General features: G+C 37.2%; 2 protein-coding genes across 2 annotated transcripts; both read left to right on the top strand.

Annotated features, from left to right (window-relative positions):
• Positions 1-1,618: 1,618 nt before the first annotated feature.
• LOC107819463 (putative sugar phosphate/phosphate translocator At3g11320) lies at positions 1,619-6,639 on the top strand. Its single transcript, XM_016645568.2, has 4 exons — positions 1,619-2,533; positions 3,919-4,022; positions 4,129-4,357; positions 6,082-6,639. The coding sequence occupies exons 1-4, from the start codon at positions 2,093-2,095 to the stop codon at positions 6,226-6,228; spliced, it is 921 nt and encodes a 306-aa protein (XP_016501054.1). The 5' UTR covers positions 1,619-2,092; the 3' UTR covers positions 6,229-6,639.
• An 11,656-nt stretch (positions 6,640-18,295) lies between these two features.
• On the top strand, positions 18,296-19,830 carry LOC107819472 (transcription factor DIVARICATA). Its single transcript, XM_016645575.2, has 2 exons — positions 18,296-19,051; positions 19,137-19,830. The coding sequence occupies exons 1-2, from the start codon at positions 18,711-18,713 to the stop codon at positions 19,531-19,533; spliced, it is 738 nt and encodes a 245-aa protein (XP_016501061.1). The 5' UTR covers positions 18,296-18,710; the 3' UTR covers positions 19,534-19,830.
• The last annotated feature ends 3,982 nt before the right edge of the window (positions 19,831-23,812 follow it).

The following is a 23,812-nucleotide window of genomic DNA, read 5'->3' as shown; positions in this document are numbered from 1 at the left end:
CGGTCCCGGTCCTCATCTATACTCGAGAACGGGGCCTTATTGGCCCGACGAGTAAGTTTTATTAATCCCCCTCGGTAGATTCGGAGATTGTACAGACGCATGAGATGATCGAGGGTGAAGGGACGCCCCTCAATTTTGCTTACAAAAAAGTAGAGAAGAATCACTATCCTCCAGAAAGAGTATTGATTTGACCGAGGGTCACTTCATACCTCTTGCAGAAGACAATAATGATATGGTCTAAGGGAGCCAACGTGAAGGGGTAAGTGTAAACACTTAAAAAACCCTCCACGTGGGTAGTAAATACTTCCTCAGACGAGGGCACCATCACGTATTTATCGGCCTAATTACAATCCTCTTTGACCTTGGGGAGGAGATCATTGGTGATCGTACATATATATCCCGAGACCGGCTTGCATCAACCCGGTATCGAGGAAGTTTTTTCGATCTTGAAATCAACACCGATCGGGCACCCTCATAGAACAAACTCTTTAGGGTATTGCTCTGTCGGGGTCCCGTCGTCGGCAAGACGTGATGGAGAGGCTGTCTTTTTTTGTGGAACAATCTTAGAGTTTTCGCCATTTAAAGCAGAGACGAAGAAAAGGAAATTAAGAAGGTACGCTTAGTGGTTGCAAAGGGTTCAAGAAATCTGGATACAAAAGTTGGAGAGTGAATAGATTCTTAAAGAACAAGAGAAGAAGAAGCTTTTGAACACAAAGTTTGAATGAATGAAAGTTGAGATATTTATAGTTTGCTAATGACGGTTCAAAACCAGTAGTGGCCGACCAACAACTGGCACACATTTAATGCCTTGGAGACTGGACCGACGGGACGTTTAGGTTACCTTTTGTCGCTTACGTTATGATCTATCGAAGCGAGATTCGGAAATTCATATCCTTTCTCGTCATCTTCTCTCCGAAAACGAGGGGACTATCTGTATACGGTCAGAACCAGGTTCACTTATCGTATGACCAATCCAGACTGAAACGTGACAGGTTAAAGCTCGATCTCGGCTTATATCAAACTGAGGTGCGAAGTTGCATTGTTGAGCTCGTGACGCCGAGATCGAACAAGATCGAGGAAAATTTCGATCCGAATAACAAAAGACCGAAATATCCGCAATTGGTTGGAGACCACGGCGGAAATCTCGGCACGTATCAAGGAGAGGCCGATTAATTGGCAAATCATGAGATTTTTTACCTTGTATAGAATTGTATCAAGAGTAGGACACCCCTACTATATAAAGAGGGGTCTGATCATTTGTAACATACATTGTAACACGCACAAAGAAAGCAATATGCTGATCATTTCTAGTTCTTATCATCTTGTTCTGTTCTAACATTAGGAGACATTTCTTGGCTCAAGGGTGATTAAATTCAGAGGCTAAAGTTGTTCAATTTGTGTGGTTTGCATTTATTTTCTTATCGTTAATTTCAATATTAATTCGTCTTCTTAATTTGTATCAAGTCATATCACGTATCCTTAAAACCGCGTATAAATTTAATTGTTATCCTATTTTAAAGGTAAACATGTATTTTAATAATAGGTTCTATAGGAACCTATTTTCGCGTTGAGGAAGGATATGTATTTTAACGCGAAAACTCAACTAGTTATCCTATTTGGTCACAAAAAGCAAGCTCTGTCTTCCTTTCTTTCTTAAATTTTGTGCCTAAGTAAAACAACCTCATCTTAATTGAAGTTGAGGAAGGATATGTTAAGCATTGTACTCCCAATCGGCAATTCTATTTGCTGGAAAGAAATACTAACGCGAAAACTCAACTAGTTTTACTACGCAACACTTCGCCTCCGTTTCGCTCGCGTTTACCTTTCTCTTTTGTATTCTCTGCAAATTCTGCGTCCGCCTACCGTGTTCTCAAACTCCACCCTATTTCTCTCTCCTCTTTTACCCTTTTCCGATTTTTATTAGTTTCCTACCTCTCTTCGAATGTACTTGTCAAACAACATCTTTTCTCCCCTTTAGTTATTTATGAAATTGTGTGGGATACATTGATGTCAAAAATTCACCTCTTCTTCGTTCTTTTATAGTCTTAGGCTTTATGGTTTAATTTGGTGAATTATTTGGGATTAATTTATAATGAAAACATCCGGCAAATTCTTCACGATAGCGCTGGTAGCAGCATGGTATTCATCAAACATTGGGGTTTTATTACTGAACAAGTATTTGCTAAGCAATTATGGTTTCAAATACCCAATTTTCCTCACAATGTGTCATATGACTGCTTGCTCTTTATTCAGCTACATAGCCATTGCTTGGATGAAAATTGTTCCAATGCAAACTATGAGATCTAGGGTTCAGTTTATGAAGATCTCTGCTTTGAGCCTCGTCTTCTGTGGCTCTGTGGTTAGTGGCAACATTTCACTTAGGTACTTGCCTGTTTCATTCAATCAGGCTATTGGTGCTACTACGCCTTTTTTTACTGCTGTTTTTGCCTATTTGATGACAATGAGGAGGGAATCCTGGTTGACTTATGCTACTCTCCTTCCTGTTGTCGCCGGCGTTATCATTGCCAGTGGGGTATGTATTTTTCTTATGCATATTTCGTATAACTCTTAGCTTGAATTATGGTACAATGCCTAATGAATTGGGACAGCTTAAATTGTTTTTTAATCAATTAGAGTTCATGGCTTCGGTCTAGTGGCAAGAGCACGTGAAGTGTCGGTTAGGCAAACCGTGCGCCACTGGCCTATGGGATTTCTCGATTGTTTAAAAATAAAATTAGAGTTCAAGTTTATGTTTTATTAAAGAAACTGCCATGATTTTTATCCCTAGATGGGATAGCTTAGTGAGTGAGGCATGGGAGTAACAACCTGTATATCCTTGGAATCCGAGGTACAACAATTGTTGTGAGCAAGGATCAACTTGACAACCTGTGCTTATGGGCTAGACATGACATGTTACCTATTGGATTAGTCGAGATGCATACTAACTGGCCTAGATACCAAAAAAAAAAGGAATAGTTCAAATTTGTATGATTTCTTTTGCAATGTAGCCCCCCTCCTTCCACCCTTTTTGTTGAGAGGATGTATTAAGAGAGAGGACCATTATGTTTGAGCTATGTGAAGATATAAATCATGTCTACGTTATAACCATCAGATAGCCGGCTTTAAGATGAATGAACTTTTTAAAGATAAATGCTTTGAGTATTATTCCTTTCAGATTTAGTTGAATATTTGGGTAAGAACAATTTTTTGTTGTAGATTAGATTTGTCAATCGCAACCCAATATTTAAGCTTGTGTAAGTTGTGTTAAAGGATATAGCTGTGAAGCCTAGTGTGATACCCGCCATGTCATCATGCCACATAGGCGCCATTTGGCATATATTAATGCCATGTGGAAGCTTACATAAGAAGAATGCTAGCATTTGTGAGAAGATTCTAGAGAGGTATGGACATTTCCTTAGGAAGAACCTAGATCCTTATGGATTTGCTAGGAAAGTCCTTGGAATCTTCTAGGCTTGTAGAGAATTCTAGAAAAAGCCCTTATCTTGTAAATATCAAGGACTTGTGCAATAATTAATATTTACACACTAGCCCCTAGAAAACTAGTATATAAAGGGGGCCATTCATTTGTAATTCATCAAGCAAACAATTCAAGTTCTCCCTAATAAAAAGCTTCCTTTAACAATTCTCTTGTGTTCTTTCTTCCATTCTCTTAGCGATCTTGAGTGTAGCAAGGCTGACTTGACATAACAAGAACGTGAGTAAGTTGTGCAAGATCGTGAATGAGCTGTCAAGTGCCGCACGTGTACTTGGTTAACAACTAAGGACGTGACACTAGGCTATGGAAAGGGCTCACTAATACTCAAGATGACGAAATTGTGCTGGCAATTAGTTTTGGTGGTACAATGCTGTGGGAATAAATCCATCTTGCTTCTGATTCATAGTTGTATTTCTTTTTAGGGTGAGCCAAGTTTTCACTTATTTGGTTTCATCATGTGTATTGGTGCAACAGCTGCTAGGGCACTCAAATCTGTGCTTCAAGGGATTTTGCTGTCATCGGAAGGGTAATGGTTACATGCATTTATGTGTTCTATATTTCAGTCAATCTGTTGCCAAATTTTGCACATTTGGACATAGGATAGGATTCTGAAATATATTCCGTTTATCAAGGGAGAAGCTGAATTCCATGAACCTTCTACTCTACATGGCTCCTATAGCAGTTGTACTTCTATTACCCGTGACAGTAATGATGGAAGAAAATGTAGTTGGTATCACTTTGGCACTTGCAAGAGATGATATTACAATCGTCTGGTTGTTGCTATTCAATTCAGCCCTTGCATATTTTGTAAACTTGACCAACTTTCTCGTCACTAAACACACTAGTGCTCTGACACTTCAGGTATTCTTTCTTGATTCTCTACTCAAGATACTCACTACATATTTTTATAGTCCTTGATTTTGTCGGATGAGATGAGTTGTGCTTGTATTTGAATTCAGAAATCAGTGGTGTTATCACATAATCCCTATGTTCTTTTATCTATAGTCTGGATATGTTCATGTCTTGATTTGTAACAAGTCCACAAAGTATGTACAAAATATGAAGATCCTATTTTACTTATTTGATTTTCCTGGCTTTTCATGCTCTTCATCAAATATAGCTGTCTTAGTTTGTCATTTGCTTTCGAGGAAGCACTTTCATTCTTTTCCATTTAATTTTGAGAAAAAGGTTCTGGAAAATGATTTGTCTACATTTAAAAGCTTTTACACCCCCCCCCCCCCCTCCCCCCCTTTTTTTTTTGAAATGATTTAGTATGCTTGGAAAGTGTATGGATCTCGCCGTCTTTGGTCTACGGGTAAGAACGGATCGCATGATGTATATGTTAGGCGTGCGTCACGGGTTCGAGCCCTGCTGTAGAAAAGCCTGATACTTAAGTGGAGAAGGATAGAGGGCAGGCCCATCATCCACTGAGTTTCGAACCTACCTTGTGTCGCTGGACCTCGAGATTTCTCAGTTATTATAAAAAGTTAATGGATCTCCTACTATGCAGTTGCTGGTGCCTGGTAGTATCAACTTTTACAGCTAATGATGTTTTTCAGATATTTCGTACTGATTCTCATCCATCTGTAATCTATACATTATGGATTCATTCTCTGTGTTCTGTCTTTTGTTGACTGATCTGGACTCTAGCGCGAGTAGTTCATTTTTTAACTCAATGGATATGTGCAACTGTATGGAATATTCATATTCCCTGATCCTCATGGAGACCAATGAATTGCATGAGGCTGTTTAATTGTACTTTGGAGAGTTGCACAAATAGCTAAGTAAAAATTGAACCTTGTAAGAAGTACAAGGTTTCACTTGAAGCTTTGGGAGGATTAGATACGTAGATGTGCTCAAAGCCATACATAGGAGATTTCTTTTAATTTGAGCAGCTATTTGATGAACAGAAGAACCCAATAAGACATGCCCCTCTGGTTAGCACATATATTCCATATGAAAGAACATGATCCCCTTTGATTAGCACATAGGATAGGTTAAGCAAATAAAGTTTGAATTATTCATCAAATTATGGGTTGAGATATGTTGGAAAGAGCAGCCATAATGTGTGTAAGCATACAGTTTGTAATTATGTTTCCTGTTTAAAAATATAGGTATCTTATCGCTTGTTATGAAGAAGTGGCATCAAGGCTAAACTATTATAGAGCATTATAGTTTTCATTCCGAATCTGGATGTCGATGTTGGACTTTGATCTAAGCCGAAAATGGTTATTGGTTAATAGTAATTGGGGAAACATAAGTTATTGTCGTGTTGCTTGTATTGGCTTTTGTGGTTATGTAGTATGTTGTCTTGGGAAGTAGAGATTCTATGATATAGATGGACGAGTTGAAAGTTGATTTACAGAGGGTTTAACATTATTGTACAATCACTTACACTTTTGGAGATGGAGAGGTGTAGTCTACTTATAGTATGTTCCTTCTATTTTTATGTGTTCCTTTTGTTCTTTCATTGGCCTTTTGATGCATAGTGCTTTACATTTATTTTTTGGGGGTGGTTTGAGTGAGGAGAGATGTATCTCTTCTGTTGTTGCTGTTTTCTTTAACAAGCTCTCTTGCCTTTACAGGTCCTGGGAAATGCAAAAGGAGCTGTAGCTGTTGTTGTCTCCATCTTAATATTTAGAAATCCGGTATCAGTAACGGGGATGCTTGGCTATACATTCACAGTTTTTGGGGTCATACTGTATAGTGAAGTAAAGAAACACAGTAAATGAACTATGGACCTGGAAATTCCACTGTGACTTATGATTAGAATTGATTGTTGTTCAAGGGGAGATTCAGCCTTCAAGAGGCAAGTCAGGTCATGCTCTTGTTGATGGGATCTTGGATTTTTCCAGGAAACGGGCTTCCATCTGTATCAGCCAAGAGCCGCAATATATCATATAATAGAAAATCGTAACAGGCAACATGATTTGTCTATCCATTCTACCCTACATGAGGTTATAGAAAGAAAGGTCTTTATTTTTGCAGGAAATATTGTACAATTAAGACCGCAATATGTTATACTACAGTATTCTTACTGATTTATCACATAAAAGGAACTGAAAGTTACAGATCTGCAAATGACTTGTACAAATCCAGATTTGGTTTAGCTGCATTGAAATGTTCATACTTTTGTGAAGTCTTTAAAGTTTCTTATGTCCCTATGTTTTAGCATGGATTCTATGCTTCTTGTCGCCGATCTGAAATGTGTCACGCAGAAGATTAGCTGCTACTGAAGTCCACCAAAAGCAACAATTGCTTGAACTCAAAATGCTCAGACATTTCAGTGTGTTGCTAAATGAAACTATACTAACTACGAACCTACGCATGGAAGTCTTAGTTTGTTAACTATATCCACATGTTCTACTCAATCTTGTCAACTATGCATGTGGCGCTCCTTTAGTCATTGAGCATCTGGACTCTAGCTTACTACAAAACAACTGGAAACCAGACGTGAGTTAAGACAAGCCTTTGCTGGTGTGGATTTCTGTAATAGAATCATGTACCTTCGAAATGAAAATGTCTGGAAACTAAATTAACTAATGCATGCATTTAAAAAAAAAGAAAAAAAATCGAGGAAATGTGCACATAGAAGGACCTTTCAGGACCAGAAACACAGTTAATAACAAAAGAATGCTTTTGATGTAAAATACTTGTGTCTTACGGAAAGAATAGATAGTCAGAACTTTCAAAATAAGTTGTCCAAAGGATCAAAGAGTAGAAGATGATGTAAAATTTGAATGAAACCTTGTCCATTGAAATATGAAAGAGAAGACAAACCTTGTCCACTGAATGTAACGATCTGATTGGTCGTTTTGAGCTCTAGCACGTCTTTCGGCGGTTTGAGGCATTTAGTAACTTCACATCATGTATTATGACTTGTACGTGTGGTCGGAATTGAATTTTGGGAAGTTCGGAGTTGATTTGGAAGGAAAATTCTCAATTCGGAAGCTTTAAGTTGGAAGAGTTGACCAAGGCTTGACTTTTCAGTAAGTGACCTTGGAGTAGGGATTTGAAAGTTCCAATAGGTTCGTATGATGATTTTGAACTTGGGAGTATATTCGGGTTGAGTATCGGATGGTCCGGAAACATTTCTGCGCTCATTGTGGAAAGTTGGCATTTTGAAGATTTTTGAATTTTCTAAGTTTGATTTGAAGTGGACTTTGGTGTTATTGATGTCCATTTGGGATTTCGAGCCTGGGACTGAGTTCATATAGTGATTTGTGACTTATACGCAAAGTTTGGCGTTATTCTGGAATGTTTAAGTATGATTCGGACGCGTTCAACGAGGTTTGAGTGTTCGAAAGATAAAAGAAGGATTTTGATCATGGATTTGGGATTTTGATGTTATTCGTGTCATTTCGAGCCTTTGGATAAGTTTGAATAAGGTATTGAGACTTGTTGGTATGATTGGATGGGATCCTAGGGGCCTCAGGTATGTTTCAGGATGGTTTCAAACCATTTCTCTATGTATTGCAGCTGCTGGTTTCTGGTATTGTTTGGTATATATCGCGATCGCGGAAGAAGGGTCACGATCGCGAAGAGTAAAGTGGACTGGTGGAGACTTTGTTCAGACATTTCTTGCACGATTAAGAGAATGGTCAATAACATACATTATAAGGGAAGAAAATGTGGATGTAGATACGTTGGACAATTTGGGGTCATCCACAGAGATGAAAGGATCTGATTCTGGTACGGTCGTCCAACTCCTACATTTGGTGTTGGATGTGGATGGCTACAACGAGGTAAATTTGACCAACCTTGTCGAGGACTGGAGGAACGAGTGTATCAAATACCTCAAACATGGTAAATTACCTAAGGACCCAAAGGCGTCCCGGGCATTGCATACCAAGGAGGCTCACTACTGCCTCGTAGATGGACAGTTATATAGGAGGTCATTCCAAGGACCATTGGCCCGGCGTTGAGGGTCCTCGGAGGCGGACTACGTGATGGGGGAAGTCCACGAAGGAGTTTGTGGGAATCATTCTGGTACAGACTCATTAGTTCTAAAGCTGATTAGGGTAGGTTACTATTGGCCCTTGATGGAACATGACCCAAAGGCATTCGTTCAAAAGTGTGAAAAATGTCAACGTCATGCACAATTGGTGCACCAACCATCAGAACTTTTGCATTCGGTGTTGTACTTATGGCTGGTCATGAAATGGGGGATGGACATAGTTGGTCCTCTACTACTGGCCCCCGGGAAGGTAAGGTTTCTTTTAGTTTTAATTGCTTGCTTTACTAAATGGGTTGTAGCAGGACCTTACCAAAAGATAGGTGAACACAAAGTGGTCGACTTCCTATGGGATCACATAATCTTGTCGACATGGAATGCCGAAGGAAATCACTTATGACAACGGACAACAGTTCCTAGGTTCAAAAGTTACAAATTTTTTGGAAGGATTAAAAATCAATAGAATTACATATTCGCCATACCATCCAAGTGCTAACGGACAGGCGGAATCAACCAACAAGGTAATTATTCAGAACCATAAGAAGAAGTTAGAAGATGCCAAAAGTAAGTGGACTGATGAGCTACCGGGAGTGTTATGGGCATATCGGACAATGACGAAGTTGAGCACGGGAGAAACACCTTTCTCTCTCACATAAATTGCAGAAGTTCTGATACTGGTGGAAGTAGGAGAACCAACTTTGAGGTTTTCCCGAGAAAATAAAGAAAAAACAATGAAGCAGTGCTGATAAAGCTGGTTTTGCTCGATGAACATCAGGACTTGGCGTACGTAAGGATGGTGGCTCAAAGTAAAGGATGGAAAGACATTATAATCGCAGGTCCAATCTCCGTTATTTCAAAGTAGGAGATTTGGTTTTGAGGAAGGAAACTCAGAGCACTCGGGAAGTCAATGCCGAGAAGTTGGGACCAACCCCAAGAACTTACCGTAACCAACCCTGAACGCACTTTCGATCTCAAAGGAGTGTCATCTCCTCTCCAGGCCGGTGGAGCTTGCAACTATATGAAGCCGCTGGCTTCGACAAAGGATTGGAAGAAAATGGCCCCCTATCCGGGGAGTGTTTGATAAACAACAACATGCATAGTACGACACATGTATCATACTAGTTTCCTCCTATCTTCTTTTTTGCTTACATATTGCAATGGAAATCCTAACTTCAATCTTCTCTTTTATAGGTTAACCATCTTTCTTTTGAAGACATGCAGAGGTTGATCCTTGATAAACAAGGACTTGCTTCCGAGTAGGATCAACTTTTAGCTGAAAGGAACTAGCTTGCCGCGCCCTTCCCGGTGCTGGAGGCAAAAGTTGCAGAAATGGATGAGCTCGAGGCTTGGTTATAGCATAGAGAACAAGATAAGTTAGCCCACAACCAAGAAGCTGATCAACTGCACAAAGAACTTAGAGAGGCTAAAGCTAAGTGGATCAAACTTCAGCATGCTGTAATTGCCGCTGTCGAGCATAAGTCTGCCTTCGAGGAAAAAGTTAATAATATAAAGGCCGACTTGTGCTCCAAAACCAAGGAGGACAATGCTGTCGAGGAGAAGAGGTCTCGAATAGAAGAGAGGTTGTAGAAGACCATGGAGCAAAATTGGCTTCACTCAACTACCAATATTGAACTTGACTCCCACCTCAGCGCCATAAAAGCATAAAGAGAAGGTCTCCAAGATGAAATTGATAAACTCTAAGCAAAACTCCAGGACCAAGCCGGGCACATTGAGAGGAGATTCCTTCGGTGGCTCGGAAGATCCACAAGCTCTATTCCGAGCAACGACATTTTGCAATACTGTAAAGACCCGTAAAATTCTTAACCAAAACTCAGGATTTTATTGTGCCGAGTTGGTTCCCGCGTTATTAGCTCACCGCGGTTTGAACCTTTTGGATTGAGAAACACCCTGCAGACTTAGAGGAAAATGTTTCTCAAAAGAACGCATTTCTGCGGCCCATTATGCGGCCGCATAATCACTCTGGGGACCGCATAATGGCTGCAGAGTGAAACAGAAAGTTGGCCAATTTTGAGGCTTGTTATGCAGACCAATTGTGCGATCACATAATCGCTATGTGGGCTGCATGTTGATTGCATATCTGCCTTGAATTTTTACGGAGGGAATTTCTGCGGTGCATTATGCGACCGCAGAATAGATATACAGACCGCATACCGGTCGCATACTCAGTCAAAAACCTTAACTTCCTGAGGCTCTTTCTGTGCTCACTTTGTGGACCGCATAACTATTATGTGACCTGTGTCGCGGCACCTATTTTCTTAATATAAAACCCGACCCCCATTCCGTTAAAACACCCCCCTTAGGCCATTTTCAGCATATTTCTCTGATAATTAGAGTAAGAGAGAAGGATCAAAGAGAGGGGAATAATGTCTCCACCAGATGTTCATCAAATCCTATCCTAAACATCTTGAAGACTAACAATCAAGGCACCTAGGTCTCCCTTCCAAGAGGTAAGCTTCTATCACCAAGCTCTCAATCCCATATGGTAGCTAAAATGGACCATTAATGAGGTAATGCATGGGAATTAGGGTGGTTACCTTGCATGCATGTGATCCTAAGGTATGTGGGGGAGTGCTATAACAAAGATAAGAAAGAATGAGAAATGGGTTGGGGGAATCTTCCAATAAAAAAGGGCCATGAGACCCTAACAAACACATAATGTTTGATATAATGCTCAAGTGAGCTAGGGCTATGATCAATTTTGTAATAATGAGTTCAATTGTGCTACATTGTTAAATAGATTGAAGGTGCCAAAGGTTACGAAACTTGTCGTAGGAATTAGGGGAAGACTCAATTAAGGTATATATGGCTAACCCTCTTCTTCTTAGTGTAGAACTCTTGGTGTCCGAATAATTGGCGTGAGTTCCGAGTTGATCATACTAGATGGATTGCCTTAATGTGTTTGGGTTGAAGATTTTTGTTCCATAATTGTTCTAAGTGTTTACCCTGAAATCATGCTATTTGAAAATGTGATTATGTTCTCCAAGATTTTCTTTTTTGTTCCTTATGTGTGCATGCCTTATATGATAGCACTTATTGACATGGATGATGAAGTTATTTGAACAAATATTAAAGGGAAAGACTTGAATTATAAAATGCGTCCAAGTGCCAAGAACTACCTAATAAATGGGGCTATTTGTGCCATGTAATGGAAGATGGAAAGAAAAGTGAATTAAATGAAAAATTGAAAGAGGTTATGTCCCAAGAAAGTGAGATGGCTTAGCCGATTGGGCCGAGATCGGACGTCATGCTGTACACATGGTGGCATTTACGTTGGATTTCTGATTATCATTGTAAATTTGTATATGTCTCACTTGGGAAGGCTTAGTCGGTTGGGCCGAGAACACGATGGCATTATGACTTGTGGCACTTGGCACTAGAGATTATTAACCTAAAGAGATGGAAAGATTGAACCGGAACTATGTGATCCTTATTTGGTGTTTCCTTATAATGCTGTGAAGTACTTGTCGATTCTTATAACTGCCTTCTATTTGTTTAACTGTTCATCCTTCTAAGATTTGTGTTTTCCTTGAATACTAGTACTATTCGACAGTACTAACGCCCCTTTTGCTGGGGGCGCTACATCTTTGAATGGATGTAGGTGGTTCTATTGCAGATAGCACCAATCACAGATAGTGGTGCTCTCTTTCTCTCCTCACAGCAGTCTTGGTGAGCCCCCATTTCTCCCAGGGGTTATGTAGTTCTTCTTTTGTATAAATTTCACATTTTGAGGTATAGTCGGGGCCTTGTTGCCGGTATTATCATGTTGGTCTTTTGTATCCTTAGAGGTTCGTAGACGTTTATGTGGGTCATGTATGGGTGTCGGGGTGGTCACTGGATTACGTTGTATTTTGAAACTCTTCTCCACTAGATTGTTAACTGTATGTACTTTTGAGAACTTAACCATGGCATATTGTGTTTAAGTAAAAATGAACTAGCAATGTTTACATATTTATATATCTGATCTCTCCCTGTTTAACAAATGGTGATGCATTTCCTTTTCGGGTTATGAATGAGTCGGGTAGGAAATGATAGATAAGCTTGCTCGACCGGGTTCACTCGGTTGGGCGCTGGTTGCACTCCCGAGGTTGGGGCGTAACAAATACCCTCTTGGCCTCCTCGGGGCCATCTAAGGCGTCGACTTTGGGGCAGGCGATGGAGCCCCTCGGAAGCCCTGTAATAGGAAAAATGGAGTTAGCAATCTATCTATTCAAAAGATTATTTGCGTTCGAATGAGGATAAAAGAAAGGGTGTTTTAACTTACCATGGTTCTTGGCCTTCCACCCGTATTTGGGGGCCATTTCCTTCCACCGGCGGGATCCTAGAGTCGTGATTTCCAGAATTTTCTGAATCCAATGGTCCAGGCCATTAACCTTGGCGGTTCCCATCGGGTAGCTGAAACAAAAGAAACAAGAAAACCAGCAATAACACGAAATGATCTTTTCGCGAAGAAAGGAAGCAGATAACCGAAAACTTATGAAAAAGGTTCCACGACTCGGGGAAGGCTGGAGTTGTGATCGGGAAGATATCCATGGTAGCAATAATGATGAATTGTTCTGTCCATCCACGATTGTTGTCGCCGTCTACACTGGTGAGGAGGGCATGGTGACCATGCTTGCTGAAGTTTATTACTCCCCCACAGAAAATCTTGGGAGAGTAAAGATTCATTATGTGTGCAAGAGTTAGAGTTTTACCGGTCTATGCACAACTGACGAAGGCATGCCACCATCCGCCATATAGATGACCCCATTTATGCTAAACAGACTTGATGCCAGTGGCAGAACTCCAAAATTATTGGGTCGAGCCCTTCACTCGATCCCAAAGAGAATGGACCCAAGGTGAATGGATATGTATAAATATACATAAACCCCTAATTGGAGTATGTAACTCACACTACCATACTGGGGCGAGAATTTCAATATTTGGGCTGTTGCAGTCCTCTTTCACCGTTGGGTTACCGGAAGGGTGAATAGAGGAGGGATACTTACGAACTGGCCAAGATCGACTGCCTTGAGAAGATGAGGAAGGAGCTTTTTCTTGGAGGTCATTTGCAGTGTTTAGTTGAAGAGGTATGATGGTTCTAACAGTTGGAGGATCAGACTCAACATTAACCTCCTTTTTTTTTGTTTTTCTTCGGGCCTCCACTGAAGAAAAAACCGGTATTACCGTAGAAAACAGTGTATGAGGCATGATGGTATGAGGTTTGTAAAAGAAAAATTCTTGCCGAGAAAGTTGAAGGAAGTAAAAAAATTTCTAAGCAAATGTAGAATGAAGAAAGACTAATGTAAATTGTGAAAGTGGAGAAGTAAAAATGATGAGTAACAGAGAAGTTATAGATGACAAAAATTATGGTCATGATTACCTCGAAAATCGGCCAAAATATTTGCTGAATCGCGGGGCAACACGTGTTTGGGGTATTAAATGTGAGAAGACGTGCGTCCTTTCAAGTGTCAGAGACTGTTCATGAACTTTCTCGCTAAGAAAGGAATCTTCACCTACTTCCCGTTAACACTAAGTTATGTCACCGAAAAGTAGAGAGACTATCTGTATGGGTAAAATTAGTTTATAACAGATGGTTGAATGGTAACATGACACATGAAACTAAAGATAGGCAAAGGAGGAGTCGGGAAACAATCAATACTGGATACAACGAGTGTAACCGATATCGAGTAAATCCCAAAGGGAGCATAGTCGGTGGTAGAAGTTCAAAGATCTATCGTCGGAGAGCATTCAATAAGAGAACATTCACTAATAATAATTGAGCGACCATTGCAGAGAATATTTGCATTCAAGACCAGCCGTTACATGTTCATCTATGACTCTTTTATTATCATTTAAGAGGATCTTGATCCTAGGATTTTGTTTTCCTAGGTAGAGCTATAAATAATGGGATCAACAACCATTGTAGGCACATGAAACTTTCTCCATACCATAGCTTTATTTTACTATTTTGCTCTCAATTCAACAACTTTCTTTGCTTTTTATTGTTATTTTCACTTTTGCTCTCGGAGACGTTGAGTTTGGAGCCAGACTTGTTATCTTCTTTAATTTCAATTGCTAAATCTTAATTTTAGTCATATCTCTTTATTATTTTTAGATCAAATCAATTCACTTGTCTATAAACTACGTATTAAATTTGAACTGTACCATTTTGCGGGTAAACAACTTCACATATATGTGTGAAGTTAGGTTTGAAAGTTTCCTTTCAGACATAAATATCTGAAGTTAGGCTTAAGTATTCTGACTTCAGACATATAAGAACTTGTACTGGGCTCGACAATTGAGAGCTTCAGTGGAATCATCATCGAGAGCACTTCTAGATGTGCTATTCAAGGACCAAGAATGAAGAATCTGCTGCCACAAAGCGGTCGTTGTTGTTAAATTAACCTTCACCGCTAAGTATGCACTGACGGCATAAGGATGAAATTGTCTTTTCAACTTCATGTTAGCACTAGTATTTTGTGCACAATAATTAAAATATGGGTATACTTTAAATGTGAGGGTACAAATAAGGCATACAATGAAATTGTTACAATTTAGCCAAATGATCAAAGTTATGTTACATTCTCAAAACGGGTTGCATGAACTCAACTTAGTCCAATTCTAACAGGCTACAATTCAATAGTCCTATCGTACTCAACTCTTCGCTTAAAAGAGGCTTTTGGCAGGGGCGGATCTAGTGTATTAGTTACGGGTTCTCGTAAACCCAGTAAGTTTTGTTTAAATTTAGTATTTGTATTGAAAAATTCATTAAATATATAAAAATATTTAGCTTGGAATCCAATTCGTTAATTCATTTATTATTGTATATTAACTTGAAATTTTTGTAGGAATCCATAAACTAAAAATTTTGGATCCACCTCTTACTTTTGGAGTGCTAGCTCACCCGGGCCTAAGTGGACTGCGACTAGCCCTTCATCTTCTTTTTTTTCCCCAAAATATCTATTCAAAATTTTCAATTACCGCTTCGATGTCATTTATATGGCAACAAGCAGTTCTGTTGTAAATCTTTTAACATAGGAATTTCTTGAACAAATCATACTCCTTCGTATATGTTAGGAGGAGTCCCGGGAAAGAGTTAATTTTATTTATGGTCATTGAACTTTTGTATTTGTTATTCAAAAGTCACTTTTCTTTTTTTGTTACGTAAAAATTATTTAACTTTGTGTTCATTATACAAAAGTCACTTTTCTTTTTTTGTTACACAAAAATCATTTTACTTTGCTCTAGTTATCACAAAAGTCACATTTTTACTTTAAAAGTCTATTATGCCCTTGATATTATATAAACCTTCATATTTATGTAATATCTTCTATATTATATACTATATAATATATTTTTACCTATGTATTTTATTTATAAATAAAATAACTTAATATTATTTTATTTATTATTTTTATAATATATTCGTATATTTAATTTTTTCTTAACGTTAATTTTCAAGATATATTAATAGCGTTATAAAACAACTTTTTTCAGCAATTTTTTTTGAATTAATTGACCGACCAAAGTTGGTCGGTAATTTCCGACCAACTTTGGTCGGTATGCCCTTCCGACCTTCAAAATACCGACCACACATTAATGGTCGCGTTTTGGACGGTTATTGGCCATTACCGACCAGCTTTGGTCGGTTTTTTTGGACAGTTTTTCCCGAATTTCTAGTAGTGTAATTTCCCAAATAACCAATTGCCCAGATAAATCCCCAAAAAAATATCCTCAGCTAAATTCGCATGTAGTACCTAGGGATTTTCCTTTAGATTAACATATGATTTTTTCCTCATTTTCTTTGTTTGTTTACCTACGAATTTTCTCATGGAAATGTACTTGCCGATTTATTTTTTTACTAATATATATTAACGTTACTGATAAATTTAATAACACTACTAATATATTTTGAAAATTAACGTTAAAAAAAATTAAATATACAAATATATTATAAAAATAACAAATAAAATAATATTAAGTTATTTTATTTATAAATAAAATACATAGTTAAAATTATATAGTATATAATATAGAAGGTATTACATAAATATGAATGCTTATATAATATCAAGGGCATAATAGACTTTTCAAGTAAAAATATGACTTTTATGATAACTAGAGCAAAGTAATGAGTTTTGTGTAACAAAAGAAATAAAAGAGATTTTTGTGTAATGAACACAAAGTTAAATAATTTTTACGTAACAAAAAAAGAAAAGAAAAGTAACTTTTGGGTAACAAACACAAAAGTTCAATGACCATCGATAAAGTTAACACGCTGGGAAAAGACAATTATCCATTTTTTCACCATTTTAAAAAGACAAGACCGAAAAAGAAAAATTATTGAAATTCAACACGATATACAAATAATGTTACTTTTAAATAGAATGAAAAATACAAGTTTGTAAAGCAGGATGTGTTCCTGGCATCATTAGCCATTAAGTTCTATAAAAGATTTAAAAGTGCTCACTCTTTTGGTTCATATACCCATTTCTCTAATTATGGATTAGATTATACTTTAAAAAGTTGATTTAAAAGTTTTCTTAAGAGAGTCAAAAGTTTATAAAGATGAATTCAACGATATCAAATTTACAGTGTAATTCAACGTCGAAATTGATTTCTCGTTTCAGCTACAAAAGTATGACAACCGGTAAATATACAGTAATGTGATAGTTTAGAGGTACATATGGCTATTATGTTTGTCCACTGTGACAAACGTCAGAATTAAGCTGGACTTAACCGTAAGAGGAAAAGGCAAATATTAGATAAACTTAACTGTGCAGGGTTTACATGGACCAAAAGGTAAATATAAGACAAATCAAATATTTCAGGAGTAAATTTGAATTTTTTTTCAAAAGGACAAAAAAAAAGAGAGTTTTGTTTATGCTAACATAAAAGTGTGAACTTTTTACTTTTAGGGTGTGTTTGGTACGAGGGAAAATATTTTTCGGAAAATAGTTTGTTATTTTTTACTGTTTGGCTGCACAAAATAGTTTGAAAAATATTTTTCTAGATATCATATTTTCTTGAAATTGGAGGAAAATGACTTCCTTACAAAAGTTAGGAAAACATTTTTCAAAAACTCCATCTACCCTCACATCTAACCCCAACCCCCTCCAACTTCAATTTTCTATTTTTTTTTGTTTTTATGCACCACCACCCAGCCTAGCCCAGCCCGTCACCCCCTGCGCGGCAAAAAAAAACTATTTTTTGTTTTACTTTTTTTTTTTTTTTTCGTATTTTCAATTATTTGTTTTTTCGTTTTTCCGAACCCCCACCCCTCTCCCAAACAATAAACAGTTTATGACTTTATGTTTATTGTATCTAAATTATTTATGAATACTTTTGATAAATTATTTTTCTTAATTTGCGTACCAAATACCGGAAAATGAGTAAGATTACTACTTATTTTCCAAGAAAATTTTCCGACATACCAAACACACCCTTAATGGCTAAACCACAGTTTGCTAGCAGCCGCATTAACCTTAAAACAGGTCTTGTAATATTTATGAGGAAATAAACGTGTAACCAGGGGCGGATTTATAGGCTTAATTATGGGGCACGTGAACCCATGGTCTTTCCGTAAAATTAGATATTTTATGTACAATTTTTTTAAAATTGATATAATAGTAACTGCTGACACTCATGCTCCAAGAAGGTTGAATGGTGCACTTAGTTGAATGTTTTATCTTTTTTTTTTTGTAATGCACCCATGTACTAGAAATCCTAGATCCGCACGTGACATGTAATATTAGATACATATGTCGAATCTCATGACTGGTGGACACCAAGCGTCTTTCGATGTCTCTTTTTTATTACTACGTATTTTCTTTCAACTCGTCATTTCATATAATTAATCCAACCACGATTCACTGATACATCACAAATCTGCTGCCACTGTCATTTGGTATACTGATTCCCATCAGCTTCCTTCAAACTCCATCATTTTCCTATATCTTCTCTCATTCTGTTGTCTGAAAGGTCTTAATTTCATTACATCTTCTTAACTTCTTTTGGGAATAAGTTCTTTCCAAGAAAATTCATTAGCTTAAACTCTTTCTAGAGTTCTCAGTTGGACTTTTCTATATTTCCAAGATTCTTTTGAATCTTTCACTAAATTCTCTAATCCATGAAAAGGGTATTCTTATTCCCAGTATACGATTCTGAATTAAATACCACAATATCCTTTTGGGTGTCATAAAAATCTCATCCTCTAGTCATTTGCACATCAAGTCCTTGTATTGTCCTGACGTTGTGGAAATGGAAACTATATTTCCTACTTCATCAAGTTGGATGAACAAGAGCTCAATATGGACTAAAGAAGAGAACAAACTGTTCGAAAGTGCTATTGCGATATACGATGAGAATACTCCGAATAGGTGGTTTCAGGTGGCAGATATGATCCCTGGAAAGTCAGTGCTTGATGTGATGATGCAATATCAGGAACTAGCTGCAGATGTTTGTGACATCGAAGCTGGATTGGTTCCAAATCCTGGTTATTTCGCGTCTTCTGATTGTGGATTACAAACATTTAGAAAGAGAGGCAGGTCTTCTGATCAAGAAAGAAAGAAAGGAGTACCATGGACAGAGGAAGAACACAGGTGCATATATTGTTTTTGGTTTGTTCTTAGCACCCTTTTTTCTTAAATTGGTTAATAAAAGTTTTTGTTTATTTGATCGATATAGGCGATTTCTAATGGGTTTAGACAAGTATGGAAAAGGGGACTGGAGGAATATATCCAAGAAAATGGTAATCTCAAGAACACCAACACAAGTAGCAAGTCATGCTCAGAAATACTACCAGAGACAGCTCTCAGGATGCAAAGATAAGAGGAGACCCAGTATCCATGACATTACCACTTTCCATTTCGTGGCCGACGACACATCTCAAAACAACATCAATTCTCTCTCTAAAGAAAAGTTGCACAAATTCACAACTACAACAGATGTAGTGAAATACTGGAATAGCTCAAGTGATGAACATCTTATGGATTTTGGATCGTCTTATGGAAGTTCAATTGTGGCATACCCGTATGAGCTTTCTTCACAATCTTGGGATGGACATGGAGCTATATGGGATTGATGAGGGGCAGGGTTGAAAAATTTCCAACTAGCTCTGATTCTGTTTTATGTTCTTGTTGTAATATAAATCAAGTTTAGTTTGTTATAGTGTACCAGTCTAGTTTCTTTGGCCTGAATTTCAGTCTTCGACTAATAAAGTCTCCTGAATTTCAGTCTTGTTTCACTTGATCATGTAAGCATATGCGTCTGCCCAAAGGAGAACGAGTGTACTAGTCGCTGCTTATGTTTGTAGTCACGACTATTGTCATAGTTAATGTCTAATTACTATAAACTAGTGAATCTTTGTTTCCTTTATGAACATTATATTATCTGGTTTATTTCAGCATTGGAAGCTGTCAAAGGTTCTGTTACTCTCATTTTGTGTATGTAGTGATGGAACTATTGGTTCTTGATTAATTTCCTAGCCAAACACAAAAGTGTAAAAAAAGTTTCTGTTTTCTTTTGAATAATTTCCAAACAATTCCATATTGAACTTTCTGACAATTACTTCGGCTCGAGGTTTCCACTAGCTAATAATACTAGTACCACTTTTGGAATAGTGCAGGAACCTTTTTTCTTTTTCTTCTTTTTATTAACTATTGGCAAAAACGGGGACCTCTTGGCTTGTGTTGTGCATACATAAACCTTGCCCTTATTTTGTCCATTTCTTAAATTGACTCCAAAACAATGAAACATTAGGCAAGAAGCCAAAGCAGAGACCAATCCAGCTCACTCAGGCTATCTGTCACTCTGCATTATTTGAAACCGGAGAGGTATACTCTTTAATATGGTATGATACTGTTTTATTTGAGTTAAAATCGCAAAGTTTTCTCCAAAGGTCATGCACAATCAAAAGATATTTTATATACCTTATATATACTCCTTTTTTTATAGGAAAAAAGATGCAATTTGGCCAAGTTGACTGGGTTTGATCCTGCAAGTCACTTTTTGTTGAGGTTGCATTCCACTAATTTCAGAATCACCCCTTTTTGGTCGGAATCATTTTGTTCACATTAGGATTTACTACTCAAGAGTATTACCATTGCTGATTTCGTCCGCTTTTTCCTATTACTGTAGTACTATTCTTACGCTATACCATTTCACATCTAGTTTAAACAATTATTTTGAAGAGCTGCCCTCAAATTCAAACAAGAAACTAGTATACCGACATTTTTCTTCTTTTACTGAGAAAATTAAACCCGTCCTTTGCAAGATTAAACTTATAAACTTTGTTATCTTCTATATGTCTATCGAGCAAAAGGAAGTCTTGAAGCAACAGTAAAGTTGTTCCTGTTTAACCTATAAGTCACAGATTCGAGTAGTGGAATCAACCACTAATACTTAGGCTGCCTATATCACACCTTCTTGGGATGCAGCCCTTTTCCCGCATCCTGTATGAATTCGAAATGCTTCGTGCACCAGGCTGCCCTTACACATATATCTAGCACATTACCCCATAAAGCACATAGAATTTACGTCACATGTATGTTAGGTAGTATTTACTAGTCAATGTTAGAATATGTGTAGCCGAGACAAGCAGACAATCCAGGTATCACAAACATGTAAACTAGACAATGATATAATTCGGAGATTAGAAGCACTAACCTCTTAAAAAATGTTGCACAAATCCTCCACAGAGCAAGAATCCAAGGCTGCAGTTTTTTGCTATGCTCCTTCTAAGACCTTGGACAAAGTTGTTTTGAGTGGGCAAAACAATACAACTCTAAACTATCTTTCTTAGGTCAAAAATAGTCTTCCTTTAATAATTTCGAAAGCCACAATAGGGGGTCAAAAACATGTAGGATTCTGCAAGTGAAAGTAGAATCCTACTCTAACTCAGAAGGATAACTTTTTTCCCAAGTCTGCCCATGTTTTTACTAAGTATAGCAGGGACCACAGAAACAATAAGAGATTACCAATTACAATATTAATTTGAAATTCGGATGAATTAAATCCTACTATAATTAATTACAGTTTATTCTATTAAAAAACTGTAATTGAACTCCTCAATATAAATTTCGAAATTCATTAACTCTTATTTTTAACTCCCCATAAATAGTAGTTAATTAAACTAAATCACTGATAATTTAGTTTAATCAACTAATTAAATCCATTATAATTCCGCTTAAACTATTTCATGTGACGGAAACAAAATTCACCGGCCGGGTTTTCACATGAAAACTTATAAGCTTACATAAAGGAGTATCATCAAACTCAAAACCGAGCCACAGATTCTATCAACTAATTAATATTTCACAAATGTTGTTCGTTATTGTCCAATCTATTAGGCATACACTAACTCTAAATATATTTGTACCTTTTGATAAATCAAACAATAAACAAATCACATTGATCATAATAACTATATCAAGATTAGGGGTATAACCTCATTTAATGAATTAGAGAAAATATTTTATATATATTCAGTACAAAACATCTTTTCTCTACTTGGTCTGTTCAATATACACTAAGTATACTAGCACAAGAACTTGGAACAAAACCACTCTCATAATCAAGATAAATTATACTTTAATCTTGTGCTACAATCATCAAGATATTTTGCCCAACAATATCTTCGATTGTGAACATAGTTTATTAATTATGAGAACCGATAATTTAATTTTCTATGCATGAGCCAAGACTCCATACACTAAATTTTCTACTACATAACCAAAGGACACACATGTAACAAATTATCTATTTAAAATAATACTTTATTAAACTGAATAAATCACATAAACAGTTGTTCCATAAAGAATAAAACATAATACTATATCCAAGCCGCATGGTTAACAATATATCCCAACAATCTCCCACTTGGACTCATAATCATGTGTCTACAACTGTAATGCCCATTCCTCCTATATGCTTGTCAAAAATCTTCTGTGGCAAGCTCTTTGTAAATGGGTCTGCCAAATTGTTCTCTAACACAATCTTCAATACTTTTGCATCACCTCTCTAAGTTATGTCCCGAATTAAATGATATTTACGCTCAATATGCTTACTCCTTTTATGGCTTCTTAGTTCCTTTGAGTTTTCAACTGCACCACTATTGTCACAATAAAGTACAATTGGTGCTTGAACCGAAGGAACTACATTAAGCTCTTTTAGAATGTTCCCGAGCCAAACAACCTCTTTAGTTGCCTCAGAAGCAACCATATATTTGGCTTCCATGGTGGAATCAACAACATATGATTGCTTGATACTTCTCCAACTTATGGCTTCATCTCACAAGGTAAAAACATATCCTGAGGTAGATTTTTTAGAATCTCTATCTGACTGGAAATCTGAATCAGTATAGCCAATTGGTGCAAGATCACCTGAGTGATAAATCAACATATAATCCCTAGTCCTTTTCAGGTACTTGATTATATGTTTAACAACAGTCCAGTGTTCTCGTCCAGGATTAGACTGAAATCTACTAATCACGCCAACAATAAAGCAGATATCACGTGTAGTACATAACATAACATACATGAGACTCCCTACAGCAGAAACATAAACGACCGCCTTCATATTTTCTATCTCATCGGTTGTTTTTGGGGACTGATCTTTTGACAGAGAGATTCCATGCCTGAAAAAAAAACCTTTTCTTGGAATCTTGCATACTAAACCTGGTGAGAATAGTATCAATATAAAGTGCTTGGGATAAGCCTAATATCCTTTGCTTGCGTTCTCGCATAAGCTTGATCCCAAGGATATGTGTTGTTTGTCCTAAGTCTTTCATATCAAAATGTGAGGAAAACCATACCTTTATTGAATTCAACGTGCTCACATTATTATCTATGAGCAAAATATCATCTATGTACAAAATAAAAAATGTAACTTTATCTCCATCTCACTTCTTATAGACACAAGACTCGTTTTCACATTGATCAAAACTGAAGGTTTTAATCGATGTTTCAAAACAAGTATTCCATGCTCTAGAAGCATGTTTCAATCCATAAATGAATTTTTTAAATTTACACAACATGTGCTAATTGCCACTTTTTATGAAACCAATTGGTTGTGCCATATAGATGCACTCATCAAGACTTCCATTAAGAAAAGCCGTCATTATATCCATTTGCCAAATCTCATAATTGTAATGAACAGCAATGGATAAGAGAATCCTAATGGATTTAAGTATAGCTATTGGCAAAAAAACGTTTCCTCATAATCGATCCCTTCTTTTTGAGTAGACCCTTTTGCAACAAACCTAGCTTTAAAAGTTTACACTTTTCCATTCACTCCTCTATTTTTCTTATAGATCCATCTACAACTAATGAGTTTGATTCAAGTAGGTGGTTGTACAAGATCCC

Source organism: Nicotiana tabacum, chromosome 11, assembly GCF_000715075.1.
Source record: "Nicotiana tabacum cultivar K326 chromosome 11, ASM71507v2, whole genome shotgun sequence".
NCBI classification, from domain to species: Eukaryota; Viridiplantae; Streptophyta; class Magnoliopsida; order Solanales; family Solanaceae; genus Nicotiana; species Nicotiana tabacum.
This window is presented reverse-complemented; position numbering and strand designations above follow the sequence as displayed.

Coding starts and splice junctions, on each gene's coding strand:
- LOC107819463 (XM_016645568.2), top strand. CDS start 2,093: ATGAAAACATCCGGCAAATTCTTCACGATAGCGCTGGTAGCAGCATGG. Junction 2,534..3,918: donor GCGTTATCATTGCCAGTGGG/GTATGTATTTTT, acceptor ATTTCTTTTTAG/GGTGAGCCAAGTTTTCACTT. Junction 4,358..6,081: donor CTAGTGCTCTGACACTTCAG/GTATTCTTTCTT, acceptor TTGCCTTTACAG/GTCCTGGGAAATGCAAAAGG.
- LOC107819472 (XM_016645575.2), top strand. CDS start 18,711: ATGGAAACTATATTTCCTACTTCATCAAGTTGGATGAACAAGAGCTCA. Junction 19,052..19,136: donor TGGACAGAGGAAGAACACAG/GTGCATATATTG, acceptor TGATCGATATAG/GCGATTTCTAATGGGTTTAG.